Here is a 17,404-nt window from a genome sequence, read left to right on the forward strand (position 1 = left end):
TAAATTCTGGCTTAACCTATGTTAAACTGCTGGACTAACCCTATTTTTAGCCTCTAGTTTTAAACTATCGTCTGTTTTTTCCTCTATTCCTAACCCATGGTCTAACCCTAACCCTAGCCTTAACTCAGGACCCAACTCTAATCCTCACCTCTTGTTTAATCTAAATCTTAAATTCTGGCTTAACCTAGGTTAAATAGCTGGACTAACCCAATTTCTATCCCCTAGTTTTAAACTAACTCCTGTTTTTACTCTATTCCTAACCCATAGTCTAACCCTAACCCTAGCCCTAACCCAGGACTCAACCCTAATCTTTACCTTTGACCTAACCCAAACCTAAACCTTAAATTCTGGGATAACCTGACTTTAACTGCTGGACTAACCTTATTTCTAGCTCGTGGTCTGACCCTAACTCCTGTTTTAACTCTATTCCTAACCCACGGTCTAACCCTAACCCTAACCTTAACCCACGACCAAACCCTAATCATCATCTCTGACTTAACCTAAACCTTAAATACTGGAATAACCTATCTTTAACTGCTAGACTAACCCTATTTCTAGCTTCTGGTCTGACCCTAACTCCTGTTTTAACTCTATTCCTAACCCATGGTCTAACCCTAACCCTAGCCTTAACACAGGACTCATCCCTAATCCTCACCTCTGGCATAACCCAAACCTAAACCTTAAATTCTGGGATAACCCAACTTTAACTGCTGGACTAACTCTATTTCTAGCTCCTGGTCTGACCCTAACTCCTGTTTTAACTGTATTCCTAACCCATGGTCTAACCCTAACCCTTGCCTTAACCCAGGACCCAACTCTAATCCTCATCTCTTGCTTAATCTAAACTTTAAATTCTGGCTTAACCTAGGTTAAACTGCTGGAATAACCCAATTTCTATCCCCTAGTTTTAAACTAACTCCTGTTTTTACTCTATTCCTAACCCATGGTCTAACCCTAACCCTAGCCTTAAACCAGGACTCATCCCTAATCCTCAACTCTGTCCTAACCCAAACCTAAACCTTAAATTCTGGGATAACCTAACTTAAACTGCTGGACTAACCCTATTTCTAGCTCCTGGTGTTAGAGTCGGAGCCTCTTTCCTCTTAGGTAGCTGTGGGGGATCGGCCGGTTCTGAGTGTGACGCTTCAACAAACCAAGACAAGACGTCTGTAATCTGTTAAAAATCAGTCTAACACTGTTTATTATTGGTTACTCGGGCTTTTTATACCCTTCTTAGCTGGTTACATAATATGAGACATGTGATATAATTGCACAATATTAGGTGGATACCAAATATTATAGGTCAAGGTTAATCTTTGTTATACTTCTGGGAGATAAACAAAGAACTGTCCAAAACTAGGTTCCCAGAATATGTCAGAGAGATATGTCAGGAAGGTATGTGATGGAGTACAGATTTCAAGGATACAGAGGAGTAGATGGATATAATTATAATAGAAATGAATAGCATTGAGCCAAAAGGATACAAAGGTTTTAAGGGATGTGATAAGAAGTATTATGCCAAGTCTCATTTAACAATAAGACATATTTTGGGAAAAGATACAGAATTAGTCAGATTTTGGGAGCCAGACAGTATATTCTAAGAAAAGTGCATATTTGAAAGAGAACATATTCCAGGAAACCAAGTTATCACAATAGCAAATACAGATGTTGTTTATGCGACTTCGATAGATCATTGATTACATCATTTTCTTATATAAGATCAGACAATATGGTGTACAAGAGAAGACAAAATGGCTTCTCTAACAATTCACCTCTTTTGATTAATTATGTTCTATCTTAGCTGTCCCTTCCTATGGGGTAGACCGCAAAGGCTTGTCCTACTTCACAATACACAAGGCTTTCCCTACGCGCATCATGGGGTCCTGCCATTCAAACGTGCTCTGTGGGATCGGCCTACGTTTTCCCTATACCCATCCTATCCACTGATCCTAGAGGGGAATATATTCATGGCTATATGTAGTATAATATTGTATATATGTATTACCAGTTTATTCATTATATAAATGTGATATATGTTTGTGTAATCCGTGTAGTGTGTTTATATATCACACACTTTATGGTGTTTTTACACAGTATTAAAGTTCTCTTTTTGTTGATTTTCTTGCATCTTTTGGTCAATCAATTTCACAGGACTTCCACAGTAGGTACAGTCTGTCAAGTCCACCAAGGTCTCCCTGTTGCATATTATGCATCTGCATCTCTTTGTGGTCATTGTGGTCATCATTACTTGGGTTTGGAGGGATTCAGTATCGACAACCTTTCCCTTTTTGAGTTTGTATGTTCATGAAAAACAGTTACAATTAGCTCCTAGAATTTTCTTCACAAGCATTACAAATAACTTTATCAGCACTGCAATTACCAATATTATAAATGCTCCTTGAATCACATAATGTATTATCCCAGTGATCCATCCACCCACACCTTTGAATAAATTCAGTGGGTTTAACCATGAGAGCCATGAAGGAAAGGGCAATTCACCTAGTGCATTGGCCTCCTTAAATCCCTTTTTCAATCTCTCTGCTTGGTTTATGTCATGTGTAACCTGCATCAGTCCTTCAGGGTTTATGAAGTGACGACATGAAGGTCCCACCACCTGACAGAAGCCTCCACTAGAAGCAGTGAGATAATCAAGTACCATCGAGTGTTGATTGGTAATGATAATGAGCTGTTTTGTGTAGGCTGATTCTATATTTATTGCATCAAATAATAGATCAGTCACGTTATCAAAAATATCTCCTAGTTCTTGAATCATTTGGGTATTTCTCACTGTTCCCAACATTACTCCCAATGGACCTGTTAATACCATTCCCGCTTGGGCATACCATGGAGTACTGAACAAATGTTTCTTTGTCTGTTTATCAGAATTTGTGTCAGTATCACGTTTTGCAAGCATATGTTGAGGAATATTTTTATATGGGAAATCTTCCTCATTCCATACCCAGGTTGCAGGTTCTAATCTCGCCAATGTACAAGTTCCTTCTGCCCCCTTAGGGATCCATCTATAAGCCTTTTCCCCACAAACAATGTAAATACCTTTTGGAAGTTCAAACTGATACTCATTTAGTAGTGCCATTACCACTGATGCAAATCGCAAAGTCTCATCATACAAACACCAAGAATCTTCTAAGTCAGTGGTAACTGTTCTATAAACATGAAAAGGCATACAGTATGGTTCCTTGTCAATGGCTGTTGACATTTCTGCTGCTCCATCACCCAATTGCCCTTCTTCAATTTCCTTATTCATGTGTATTCCTCTGCGGTTTGCACAAGTATCAGTGTCAAACAAAATATAAAAAGAGAAGCAGTACACAATACTTCCCTAATGCCATTTCCTTAGTCTTTGTGAACCCTCTTGCAGTGGGATGCATGGACTTTTACTGAGGTTGGTGTACTAAGTTGGACTTGGTGTAGATCCAAGCTTTCCCTCACATGTCTCCAGATTGTCACCCAGTCCCCCAGACTTCAGAGAATGTGTGCCAGATTGGAAGGATCTGGAATGAAACTGAAACCAACTGTTTATTACATGGTATTACATGTTTAATCAATCATTTATATAACAAAAATCGCACGTCTGATTACTGTATCCTACTGGATCTGAGAACAAAAATTGCACTTTGTACCTTTTATCTTTTATAAATATTTTTTATATACAATTTCTATCATGTGCTTTTCTAGCAATAACGTATAATTTTCTGCACTGGATTGCCTCTGACCAAATCTGGAAAGAAATTTACAGAACATGCACAAACTTGCATAACACCTGCTCATGGTATATCGCTATAATCTATCTGCGGTCTCTGAGATGGGAAGAGCCAATGCAGGGTATATTTCTATGAGACTATACAGTTTTCATTCTTACATTATTTTGGGCATGTATCTTACAAGTCTGGGTAAATCTGGACTAAATTCTGGTGTCACCCATACCTTGTCTCTTAAGACACACACTGATATCTGTTTTTCACAGAGAATTCCTTATTAATCTATTGGTTACCTGGACCATCAATAAGAAGAGAGCTTTTGGCAGAGAAATATTACCGCCCTGTATCCACAGACCTCAGTCAGCTGGGCTTCCTGCGTCTCTAACTCCACTCCTCGTTGAATTTCTTGTACCTGTAGGGATTTAAGAACACAAGGAGTGGCAGATGTCACGGACGTGACAGGAGCCACCAAGGTGGTCTGTACAGAGAAAGATGGAAAACTCTCAACTCTAGGCCCGGTTATTGTTTTTTTGTTAACTGCACCTGTGCAAGCATTTCTTTGGCTCCATCACTGTCAGCTCAGGTCTAGACTTTATCTTCATTTTACCTGGCTTATTTAACAACAGGAGAGCAACAACAGGAGAACCTTCATCCGGGCTTGTACGTATTCTACAGTTTTTCATTTCAGTTGACATTCAGAAAAGATCTATCACTTACATTTTTAACTATCTTACCCAGTTCTGTTCTTCCCATTCAGAGAGGGCCTCATCATCACTGCCCTCTGTACCACTATAGGTAAGGAGGGAGTGGTTTAAATTTTAATTATCTTGTGCTGTGTAAACCGTAGCATTTCCAGTGCAGAGTCAACCAATCATCTGTAAAAACAAAACTAAAAATATGTCATCATATCATTCTTATAACATTATCTCCGAACAGTTAATTGGTCTTCCGTATTTTTACTTTATATGGTCAAAAATACTGAGCAAAACAACTATATTTTCATATTCTAGTTAACAGACATGTTTCATAGTGACTATTACAAGGGAAGCGCTACTATACTACTAGAGTATATAATAGATAACCTCCTTTCCGCCCCTGTTTGTATATTTATCCACCATTGAGTGGACAAATATACAGTGTTCTCCATCTTGTTTGTATATTTATCCACCATTGAGTGGACAAATATACAGTGTTCTCCATCTGTTCAAAACAATTGTCTCTAAACTTCATTTATCATCTGTGTCGAATAACAAAGTAGCTGGATTGAATACTATGAGTAGAGCTACCTTACACCTTGCTAGTCAGTTCATTGATAAATATTTTGTCAGTACTTGAAGTAATAATTACTACACTGAGTGTGGTGCCTGTATTTCTAAGGTGAGTTACCAAATTAACATTAACATGCTTTCTTTGCACAGGCAACCACCACTCGGATATATGACCCACTAGATGGTGTTTTTTCCCAATTTATAACAAAACAAATAAAATGAGAGATCTTCCAGTGCCGGTGCAGAGAGAATTATGAATCCACAGAGAATGTCACTCTTCAGCATCTCAAACCCCTCTTTTGCTTTTAGAGTCTGCTGATAGGGTTTTGTCTTTGTTACAAGCTGCCAGCACATAAAATAGTTGGCTGCATTTTCTCTGACGCTGAAGGAATGACATTCCCCAATTCACAACTCACCAATTGTTTCAATTCTGCATAACCTTATAATTACTTCCTTTAGATAATTTTCTACCTGTTTTGTGATGGCTTCCATTCTGCTTTCTGCTCAGGGGATATTGTCTAATACATACACATACAGGTACCTTTTACAGCCTCTTATTGCTCATCAAGGTCAGTTTCTCTTCATCTAACTGAATTAAAGACATCATTACAACAAACATCAAATTATACACAATGATTGCATGCATAAAATTATCATTGCCACATGTGTCTGTCCTCTTTCTTTTTTTTTTTTTTCCTTCTCTTCTGAGGACAGTCAATTTTCATGTACTCTATCTGTTCACATTCCAAACACAATCCTTTTTTAATATATTCTTGTTGTTACGAACCGGCGCCGCCATAGCCGCAAGCAGCCTGCTGCGGTTCCTGTTGCGCCCAAGCACCGGCGGCCGTTCTTGGCCGTGCCTCGGGTCGTCCAGTTGGCTGTTCCTTCCACCACGTCTAAGTGTGGAGCGGCGGCTAGTGCGCATGCATGCGCCGATTTACCCCAGCCAGAGTTTAAGCCCGGTGTTTTGCCTAGTGAGCATGCTCAGCCTGATTGTGTTATGTCTGATACTAAGTCCTCAGTTCAGGCTACTGAGCATGCTCCCACAATTAACCCTAACAGCCTCTTTGCACAGGTACTTGGACTTCGTGCTGTGTCTAAGTGCTGGGATGTGCCTACTGAGCATGCTCAAACTGATAGTTTGCTTTCTGAGCCTGTTACTCAGGCTACTGGGCATGCTCAGGCACTTAGTGCACCAGAGGCTAGGTCCGGTAAGGACCTCACTGAGCATGTCCGTGAGGTGGCAGGCCCTGATAGGGCAGAGGGTGTCAGGTGTCCTGATGACGTGGCAACTCCGGACTGGCTCGCAGAGGCCCACCCCTATGATCTGGCACCTCAGTATTGGTCGTCACACGATGACTGGTGAAGTGTTTGGGGCGTGGCTGCCATGAGGTCATCAATGACGTGGCGGTTCCGGATAGGTCGCATGTGACGTCACTGATGACATGGCACTCTGCTATTGGACCTTGGTGGTTCCACCCTGGGTTTGGGGCGGACCCAGGTTATAAAAGGGTCTGGAGACAGGGCGCAGTCTTCACTTTTGCTCAGTCAGAGCACACCTCCATGTTAGAGCCTCATTGCGGCATAAGCCTATGTTGGGAAGCGGTAGGTAGGGTTAGGCGAACGGTGCCTGTCACGCCAAGATTTGTGGCTCGGCACATCAGGGTCAGGCACCGTGCTTCCCTCCTGCCGTTCCAGTCTTGCTATAGCAGCCCAGTGGCGTTAACTGGGCTGCGGTTGCTGTGCTTCTTGTCCGATTGTGCCCCCTATGCACACGGACAACGCACCTGCTGCGCCACCTGTCCGATTGTGCCTCCTACGCACACGGACAACGCACCTGCTGTGCCACCTGTCCGATTGTGCCCCCTACGCACACGGACAACGCACCTGCTGCGCCACCTGTCCGGTTGTGCCCCCTACGCGCACGGACAGCGTACCCCAGGACCCCTGTGGAGTTAACAGGGTGTTCCTTATCCTCCTCGGCTTCCCGGTCAAGACTACTGGTGTACCCATCTGGCCTGACGTGTCCTACACACACGTGGCCAGTCAAGAGGTGGCCAGAAACGCTAATCGGAGGACCGCTCGGCATGACGTGTCCTACACACGTGGCCGACAGGGCGCTTTCGTGGCGGTCTTCCGGTCAACGCTACCTGGTTACCACCCGGCCTGACGTGTTTCCTGCACACGTGGTTGGTGTAGCGCTAGGTGCACCAAAACGCTAATCGGGTTGTCGTCCGGTCTGACGTGTCCCAACACACGTGACCGGTTCCCAGAGTTCTTGGGTTATCTCAGAGCCATCCAGCTCTATAGTCTCCGCCTAACCCTCAGGTGCCAGCAGCTCCTTTGTCATCTGGAGCACGGTGGGCCCCGACTGGCGATTAGGATATATACCCCCTGGTCCTAATCTGCCGGTCCCCCCGTAACAGTAAGACTGCACCAGGGTCTGGCTGGCATGGCGGAGATGGAGCAGCTACGTCAGTTCATGCTGCAGCTTGATGCTAGAGTGAGGTCTCTGGAGAAGTCTGCTCTTGCTGCTGATATGGATGATGTGGTGGCTCAAGCGGCTGCAATGGTGTCAGTCACCAAGCCTACTCCAACCTTCCCTCACCTCTCGCTGCCCAACAAGTTTACGGGGAACAGCAAGGCATGTATGGGATTCGTGAACCAGTGCTCAGTCCATCTAGAGCTGTTGGCTGCACGGTTTCCTACAGAGAGGTCGAAGGTGGGGTTTATCATCTCCTTGCTCTCTGATAGAGCACTGGAGTGGGCTACACCATTGTGGGAGAGGAATGACCCCGTAGTACAGGACTCTAAGGAGTTTTTGGAGTCCTTACGACAAGTGTTCCTGGGGCCTCAGGTCACTCACGACTCGGCCCTACAGCTACTGACTTTGGAGCAGGGGCGTACCTCCTCAAGTCAATATGCTGTGAGTTTCAGGACACTTGCTGCAGAACTGGGGTGGTCAGAGAGGACCCTCATTCCACTGTTCTGGAGGGGATTAGCCTCGCACGTGAAGGACGCATTAGCGTCGCGTGAGGTACCAACTACCCTTGAGGGCCTCATGACTCTGGCTACCCGCATTGACCTGCGGACCTCCGAACGTCAGCTGGAGCGCAGGTCAGAGGGTCGTTCAGCCACTGTAGTGGTCTCTCCTACTGCACCTCCCTTAGAGGACATCTCTGTCCCTATGGACATTGCTAGGGTTGGTGTTGCTAGGTCTTCGAGTTGCAAGGGCATTTCCTGTTTCGCTTGTGGGCAGTATGGTCACTATGCCAACCGTTGCCCAAAGCGTCAGGGTAAGCGACCGCGATTGGTGACCATAGCTGAAGGTAGACTGGACTCTGCGTCATCCATTAGGGTGACGTTTCCCGCGTCCATTTCCTTTAAGGGGTCAACATGGTCCACAAGGGCAAGTGTGGACACAGGTGCTGGGGATAGTTTCATCTCCTCCTCTTTTGCCCGGCGGCATGCCATCCCACTGGTGCAAATGCCAAGGCCAGTGAGAGTCCGTGTATTGGATGGGTCCTTGTTGCCCAAGGTAATTCACCAGCGGACAGTGCCCATTACCCTTGCCATGTCATCTGGGCATAGGGAGACCATTTAATTTCTGGTTCTCCCTAAGGGTGCAGATGATATTCTGCTGGGTATTCCTTGGTTGAAGCAACATTCCCCACATATCGACTGGTCGTCTGGGGTGATTACGCGGTGGAGCGAGTCTTGTAGCTCCCACTGCATGTCTCCATCTTCCGCCCGTCGCTCAGTGGTATCTGTGGCGACTATAGACCATTCGAGTGGGAGGGCCGCTAGAGGGGGGGTACTGTTACGAACCGGCGCCGCCATAGCCGCAAGCAGCCTGCTGCGGTTCCTGTTGCGCCCAAGCACCGGCTGCCGTTCTTGGCCGTGCCTCGGGTCGTCCAGTTTGCTGTTCCTTCCACCACGTCTAAGTGTGGAGAGGCGGCTAGTGCGCATGCGTGCGCCGATTTACCCCAGCCAGAGTTTAAGCCCGGTGTTTTGCCTAGTGAGCATGCTCAGCCTGATTGTGTTATGTCTGAGACTAAGTCCTCAGTTCAGGCTACTGAGCATGCTCCCACAATTAACCCTAACGGCCTCTTTGCAGAGGTACTTGGACTTCGTGCTGTGTCTAAGTGCTGGGATGTGCCTACTGAGCATGCTCAAACTGATAGTCTGCTTTCTGAGCCTGTTACTCAGGCTACTGGGCATGCTCAGGCACTTAGTGCACCAGAGGCTAGGTCTGGTAAGGACCTCACTGAGCATGTCCGTGAGGTGGCAGGCCCTGATAGGGCAGAGGGTGTCAGGTGTCCTGATGACGTGGCAACTCCGGACTGGCTCGCAGAGGCCCACCCCTATGATCTGGCACCTCAGTATTGGTCGTCACACGATGACTGGTGAAGTGTTTGGGGCGTGGCTGCCATGAGGTCATCAATGACGTGGCGGTTCCGGATAGGTCGCATGTGACGTCACTGATGACATGGCACTCTGCTATTGGACCTTGGTGGTTCCACCCTGGGTTTGGGGCGGACCCAGGTTATAAAAGGGTCTGGAGACAGGGCGCAGTTTTCACTTTTGCTCAGTCAGAGCACACCTCCATGTTAGAGCCTCATTGCGGCATAAGCCTATGTTGGGAAGCGGTAGGTAGGGTTAGGCGAACGGTGCCTGTCACGCCAAGATTCGTGGCTCGGCACATCAGGGTCAGGCACCGTGCTTCCCTCCTGCCGTTCCAGTCTTGCTATAGCAGCCCAGTGGCGTTAACTGGGCTGCGGTTGCTGTGCTTCCTGTCCGATTGTGCCCCCTATGCACACGGACAACGCACCTGCTGCGCCACCTGTCCGATTGTGCCTCCTACGCACATGGACAACGCACCTGCTGTGCCACCTGTCCGATTGTGCCCCCTACGCACACGGACAACGCACCTGCTGCGCCACCTGTCCGGTTGTGCCCCTACGCGCACGGACAGCGTACCCCAGGACCCCTGTGGAGTTAACAGGGTGTTCCTTATCCTCCTCGGCTTCCCGGTCAAGACTACTGGTGTACCCATCTGGCCTGACGTGTCCTACACACACGTGGCCAGTCAAGAGGTGGCCAGAAACGCTAATCGGAGGACCGCTCGGCATGACGTGTCCTACACACGTGGCCGACAGGGCGCTTTCGTGGCGGTCTTCCGGTCAACGCTACCTGGTTACCACCCGGCCTGACGTGTTTCCTGCACACGTGGTTGGTGTAGCGCTAGGTGCACCAAAACGCTAATCGGGTTGTCGTCCGGTCTGACGTGTCCCAACACACGTGACCGGTTCCCAGAGTTCCTGGGTTATCTCAGAGCCATCCAGCTCTATAGTCTCCGCCTAACCCTCAGGTGCCAGCAGCTCCTTTGTCATCTGGAGCACGGTGGGCCCCGACTGGCGATTAGGATATATACCCCCTGGTCCTAATCTGCCGGTCCCCCCGTAACACTTGTGAAATACATTTTTCTTCTTGTTTTCTTTTTATCATCTGATCCTCTATAGCTCTTATCATGTGCAGTGATTGTTCCAGAGGTACATATGAATATTCTACACATGTTTTTACTATTTTTTTTCTAAGATCCCCCCTTAACCCCTCCTTAAACATACCCTTAAAGAACATTATTTCTTTAGGGTCCTTTAAGTCATAACCATGATCTGTAAAAATGGAAACACATCGAGCATGATATTTGTCTATACTTTCATCTTGCCCTTGAAACATTTCTGAACACAATTTATCAATAAATTTCTCCTCTAATACCTTAAGTCTATACTCATCGTCATGGTCATTTATAAGGGGATGATGGTGTTCGGAAGTCCGGATCCATGCTGCCACCTGAGCATGGTATCCGTGTTTCTGAATCCATTGGTCATTCTCTCGGCTGAACTGCCGCCACCGGTAAAAAATCTAAACAACCTGTTTTAGGCATCCCTGCCTTTTTCAGTATCTTTGCACTATTTTTTACTGTCTTCTCCCCATTCTCCATTCTCACTAAATCAATCATCTTGAATCTTGGATCAATTTTGCTTGACTTAGTAGAATGTCTGGTATGACTGGTTCCCATAGTGTTTTAGTTCAAGGGTAGCGATCCCTGTGTCACCGTATCACACTATCTGCTGAACTGCTCAAAGGTCGCGATCCTTGTCTTGCAGTTCTAGCAATTGACTATTCGGCTAGCTACTAATTCCCTTTCCTTCGAATTTAGTATTTACCTGCTAGCAGCCAATACTGAACCTCCCGCCTCCAAGGCAATCAAACCAGCTTCTACTTTCTGCTCTGTTCGAATCCTAATACACCATTGTCTAAGCAAGTAAAGACACAAACAAACACAACTCCAATTGCAATAGCTATATATTCCTCATGCATCAGAATCATCTGATGCTGACACTTCTATTCCTCGTCACCCATGGTACAGGGTGTGCGTCTCATTGTCTTCAATATTGATTCTGATCCCATGCCCTGTTCTTGTGCTGGGGACATGAGATCCTGTTTGTTTGCGTGGTCTTGGTCTTCCACAGGCAGCACAATATTCGCGCCAATCAGGATTTTGTTCTCCACACACACAAGTCCATCCCTCTGGCCCCGTTACTAGGGCTGACTCCCAGAGAGTGTAATCCAGTGGATCACCTCTCATTCCTAGTCCCTTCAACAACTTTTCTAAATCCTTTATTACAACTTTACCTTTCCTCACCTATGTTACTGAGCAAAGACAATGTTCACAAGTCATATGCAGCTTGGACTGTACCTCTAAGCATCAGAGATGCAAAACAACTGTTATCAATATATACTATAGAGGAATTAAAAGCTTTTCAACGCCTGTGGATAAATCAACCATGCATCATCACCATTTCCTTCTGCAAGACCAAGCTGAGCATATATTTGAGACAAAAACAATCCTTAACTTTCTTCTGTTTCTGCCCATCTAGAAACAAATGACATACTTCTAACTCAGTTAATACACGGCATTCCAATTCCATGAGCTCTGTACAGCGAGGGTGGGTCATAAGGTCACAACGCTGCAGTCTTTTCTCTCCCTCTCTTCTCTCCCCCCTCATTGTGCCCTGTAAGTCTCTGACAATACAGGGGAAAGTGATAGAATATTATTTACCACCTAAAAAAACCACCTCTCAATTATCAGATTGAAAAAGGTCATAAGAAGTAGCCAAGTATTATATTAGTTAATAGGTTAGTATTGTTAAATAGGTAAAGTGGGAAAACAGAAGAAGAAAGAAAAAAACTTTTAGCAGCTTTACAATTTTGTTTTCAGCATATAGGACAAGACAAACAAACAATAAACATGAAGGCTACCTGAGGATTTGCGAGTTTCTTGTTTATATCCCCCGGAAACTGACTCGTGCCTTCTACCCCCTCTTGAAGAGAAAATACTCTGAGATCAAAAAGCTCAACTTACCCAGGTTTGATGTTAGTATTTTCTGTTCAAGCAAGGAAGATTGCTGTGTTCAGTTTTGGAAGGACTGAAAGGGGAAAGTCTTGGTCCCAGTTTTGGGATGGCTCGCTGGGTGCCTCCAAATTGTTAGAGTCGGAGCCTCTTTCCTCTCAGGTAGCTGTGGGGGATCGGCCGGTTCTGAGTGTGACACTTCAACAAACCAAGACAAGACGTCTGTAATCTGTTAAAAATCAGTCTAACGCTATTTATAATTGGTTACTCGGGCTTTTTATACCCTTCTTAGCTGGTTACATAATATGAAACATGTGATATAATTGCACAATTTTAGGTGGATACCAAATATCATAGGTCAAGGTTAATCTTTGTTATACTTATGGGAGATAAACAAAGAACTGTCCAAAACTAGGTTCCCAGAATATGTCAGAGAGATATGTCAGGAAGGTATGTGATGGAGTACAGATTTCAAGGAAACAGAGGAGTAGATGGATATAATTATAATAGAAATGAATAGCATTGAGCCAAAAGGATATAAAGGTTTTAAGGGATGTGATAAGAAGTATTATGCCAAGTCTCATTTAACAATAAGACATATTTTGGGAAAAGATACAGAATTAGTCAGATTTTGGGAGCCAGACAGTATATTCTAAGAAAAGTGCATATTTGAAAGAGAACATATTCCAGGAAACCAAGTTATCACAATAGCAAATACAGATGTTGTTTATGCGAATTCGATAGAACATTGATTACCTCATTTTCTTATATAAGATCAGACAATATGGTGTACAAGAGAAGAAAAAGAAGACAAAATGGCTTCTCTAACACTGATCTGACCCTAACTCCCGTTTTAACTTTATTCCTAACCCATAGTCTAACCCTAACCCTAGCCTTAACCCAGGACCATACAGTAATCCTCACCACTGACTTAACCTAAACCTTAAATACTGGGGTAACCCAACTTTAACTGCTGAACTAACCCTATTTCTAGCTCCTGGTCTGACCCTAACTCCTGTTTTAACTCTATTCCTAACCCATGGTCTAACCCTAACCCTAACCTTAACCCAGGACTCAACCCTAATCCTCACCTATGGCCTAACCCATACCTTAACCTTAAATTCTGGGATAACCTAACTTTATCTGCTGAACTAACCCTATTTCTAGCTCCTGGTCTGACCCTAACTCCTGTTTTAACTCTATTCCTAACCCATGGTCTAACCCTAACCCTAGCCTTAACCCAGAACCCAACCCTAATCCTCACCTCTGGCCTAACCCAAACCTAAACCTTAAATTCTGGGATAACCTAACTTTAACTGCTGGACTAACCCTATTTCTAATTCCTGGTCTGACCCTAACTCCTGTTTTAAGTCTATTCCTAACCCATGGTCTAACCCTAACCCTAACCTTAACCAAGGATTCAACCCTAATCCTCACTTCTGGCCTAACCCAAACCTTAACCTTAAATTCTGGGATAACCTAACTTTAACTGCTGGACTAACCCTATTTCTAGCTTGTGGTCTGACCCTAACTCCTGTTTTAACTCTATTACTAACCCATGGTCTAACCCTAACCCTAGCCTTAACCTAGGATCCAACCCTAATCTTCACCTCTAGCTTAACCTAAACTTTAAATTCTGGCTTAACCTACGTTAAACTGCTGGACTAACCCTATTTTTAGCCCCTAGTTTTAAACTAACGTCTGTTTTTTCCTCTATTCCTAACCCATGGTCTAACCCTAACCCTAGCCTTAGTCCAGGACCCAACCCTAATCCTCACCTCTGACTTAATCTAAACCTTAAATACTGGAATAATCTATCTTTAACTGCTGAAAAAACCCTATTTCTAGCTCCTGGTCTGACCCTAACTCCTGTTTTTACTCTATTCCTAAACCATGGTCTAACCCTAACCCTATCCTTAACCCAGGACCCAACCCTAATCCTCTCCTCTGACTTAACCTAAACCTTAAATACTGGGATAACCTAACTTTAACTGCTGGACTAACCCTATTTCTAATTCCTAGTCTGACCCTAACTCCTGTTTTAAGTCTATTTCTAACCCATGGTCTAACCCTAACCCTAACCTTAACCCAAGACTCAACCCTAATCCTCACCTCTGGCCTAACCCAAACCTAAACCTTAATTTCTGGGATAACCTAAGTTTAACTGCTGGACTAACCTTATTTCTAGCTCGTGGTCTGACCCTAACTCCTGTTTTAACTCTTTTACTAACCCATGTTCTAACCCTAACCCTAGACTTAACCTAAGACCAAACCCTAATCCTCACCACTGGCTTAACCTAAACCTTAAATTCTGGTTAAACCTAAGTTTAACTACTGGACTAAACCTATTTCTAGCTTCTGGTCTGACCCCAATTATTATCCCCTAGTTTTAAACTAACTCCTGTTTTAACTCTATTCCTAACCCACGGTCTAACCCTAACCCTAGCCTTAACCCACAACCCAACCCTAATCATCACCTCTGACTTAACCTAAACCTTAAATACTGGAATAACCTAACTTTAACTGCTGGACTAACCCTATTTCTAGCTCCTGGTCTGACCCTAACTACTGTTTTAACTCTATTCCGAACCCATAGTCTAACCCTAACCCTAACCTTATCCCAGGACCCAACCCTAATCCTCACCTCTGTTTTAACCCAAACCTAAACCTTAAATTCTTGGATAACCTAACATTTTATCTGCTGGACTAACCCTATTTCTAGCTCGTGGTCTGACCCTAACTCCTGTTTTAACTCTATTACTAACCCATGGTCTAACCCTAACCCTAGCCTTAACCCCTGACCCATCCCTAATCCTCACCTCTGGCCTAACCCAAACGTAAACCTTAAATTCTGGGATAACCTAATATTTTATCTACTGGACTAACCCTATTTCTAGCTCGTGGTCTGACCCTAACTCTTGTTTTAACTTTATTACTAACCCATGGTCTAACCCTAACCTTAGCCTTAACCCCTGACCCAACCCTAATCCTCACCTATGGCTTAACCTAAACCTTAAATTCTGGCTTAACCTAACTTTAACTGCTGGACTAACCCTATTTCTAGCTCCTGGTCTGATCCTAACTCCTGTTTTAACTCTATTCCAAACCAATGGTCTAACCCTTACCCTAACCTTAACCCAGGACTCAACCCTAATCCTCACCTCTGGCCTAACCCAAACCTTAACCTTAAATTCAGGAATAACCTTACTTTAACTGCTCGACTAACCCTATTTCTAGCTTGTGGTCTGACCCTAACTCCTGTTTTAACTCTATTACTAACCCATGGTCTAACCCTAACCCTAGCCTTAACCTAGGATCCAACCCTAATCTTCACCTCTAGCTTAACCTAAACTTTAAATTCTGGCTTAACCTACGTTAAACTGCTGGACTAACCCTATTTTTAGCCCCTAGTTTTAAACTAACGTCTGTTTTTTCCTCTATTTCTTACCCATGGTCTAACCTTAACCCTAGCCTTAATCCAGGACCCAACCCTAATACTCACCTCTGACTTAATCTAAACATTAAATACTGGAATAACCTATCTTTAACTGCTGAAATAACCGTATTTCTAGCTCCTGGTCTAACCTTAACTCCTGTTTTAACTCTAATCCTAAACCATAGTCTAACCCTACTCCTAGCCTTAACCCAGGACTCAACCCTAATCCTCACCTCTGGCCTAACCCAAACCTAAACCTTAAATTCTGGGATAACCTGACTTTAACTGTTAGACTAACCTTATTTCTAGCTCGTGGTCTGAAACTAACTCCTGTTTTAACTCTATTACTAAACCATGTTCTAACCTTAACCCTAGACTTAACCCAAGACCCAACCCTAATCCTCAACAAATGGTTTAACCTAAACCTTAAATTCTGGTTTAACCTAAGTTAAACTACTGGACTAACCCTATTTCTAGCTTCTGGTCTGACCCTAACTCCGGTTTTAACTCTATTCCTAACCCTTGGTCTAACCCTAACCCTAGCCTTAACCCACGACCCAACCCTAATCATCACCTCTGACTTAACCTAAACCTTAAATACTAGAATACCCTAACTTTAACTGCTGGACTAACCCTATTTCTAGCTCCTGGTCTGACCCTAACTCCTGTTTTAACTCTATTCCTAACTGCATCCGGTTCTTTCTTCTATAGGGTTAGGGTTAGAACATGGTTTAGTAATAGAGTTAAAACAGGAGTTAGGGTCAGACCACGAGCTAGAAATAAGGTTAGTCCAGCAGTTAAAGTCAGGTTATCCCAGAATTTAAGGTTTAGGTTTGGGTTAGGCCAGAGGTGAGGATTAGGGTTGAGTCCTGGGTTAAGGCTAGGGTTAGGGTTAGACTATGGTTTAGGATTAGAGTTAAAACAGGAGTTAAGGTTAGACCAGGAGCTAGAAATAGGGTTATTTCAGCAGTTAAAGATCGGTTATTCCAGTATTTAAGGTTAGGTTAAGTCAGAGGTGAGGATTAGGGTTGGGTCCTGGATTAAGGCTAGGGTTAGGGTTAGACCATGGGTTAGGAATAGAGGAAAAAACAGACGTTAGTTTAAAACTAGGGGCTAAAAATAGGGTTAGTCCAGCAGTTTAACGTAGGTTAAGCCAGAATTTAAAGTTTAGGTTAAGCTAAAGGTGAAGATTAGGGTTGGATCCTAGGTTAAGGCTAGGGTTAGGGTTAGACCATGGGTTAGTAATAGAGTTAAAACAGGAGTTAGGGTCAGACCAGGAGCTAGAAATAGGGTTAGTTCAGCAGATAAAGTTAGGTTATCCCAGAATTTAAGGTTAAGGTATGGGTTAGGCCATAGGTGAGGATTAGGGTTGAGTCCTGGGTTAAGGTTTATTGTTAGGGTTAGACCATGGGTTAGGAATAGACTTAAAACAGGAGTTAGTTTAAAACTAGGGGCTACAATTAGAGTTAGTAAAGCAGTTTAACCTAGGTTAAGCCAGAATTGAAGGTTTAGGTTAAGCCAGAGGTGAGGATTAGGTTTGGGTCCTGGGTTAAGGCTAGGG

The 17,404-nt window shown here is 44.2% G+C and overlaps 1 protein-coding gene across 3 annotated transcripts; it reads right to left on the reverse strand.

The window, feature by feature from the left end:
• Positions 1-1,185: 1,185 nt before the first annotated feature.
• Positions 1,186-12,603, reverse strand: LOC142295115 (syncytin-1-like). 3 transcript variants are annotated; one of them, XM_075338186.1, is made up of 3 exons: positions 12,420-12,603; positions 4,454-4,594; positions 1,186-4,131 (listed from the first exon to the last, which is right to left on the reverse strand). In XM_075338186.1, the coding sequence occupies exon 3, from the start codon at positions 3,263-3,265 to the stop codon at positions 2,303-2,305; it is 963 nt and encodes a 320-aa protein (XP_075194301.1). In that variant the 5' UTR covers positions 3,266-4,131; positions 4,454-4,594; positions 12,420-12,603; the 3' UTR covers positions 1,186-2,302. The 3 variants fall into 3 exon arrangements, with proteins under 3 accessions (XP_075194301.1, XP_075194302.1, XP_075194300.1); XM_075338187.1 differs by lacking the exon at positions 4,454-4,594 and having other exon boundaries at positions 1,186-3,523; XM_075338185.1 differs by having other exon boundaries at positions 1,186-4,594.
• Between the last annotated feature and the right edge of the window lie 4,801 nt (positions 12,604-17,404).

The sequence above is a fragment of the Anomaloglossus baeobatrachus genome, chromosome 3, assembly GCF_048569485.1.
Source record: "Anomaloglossus baeobatrachus isolate aAnoBae1 chromosome 3, aAnoBae1.hap1, whole genome shotgun sequence".
Lineage (NCBI taxonomy): Eukaryota > Metazoa > Chordata > Amphibia > Anura > Aromobatidae > Anomaloglossus > Anomaloglossus baeobatrachus.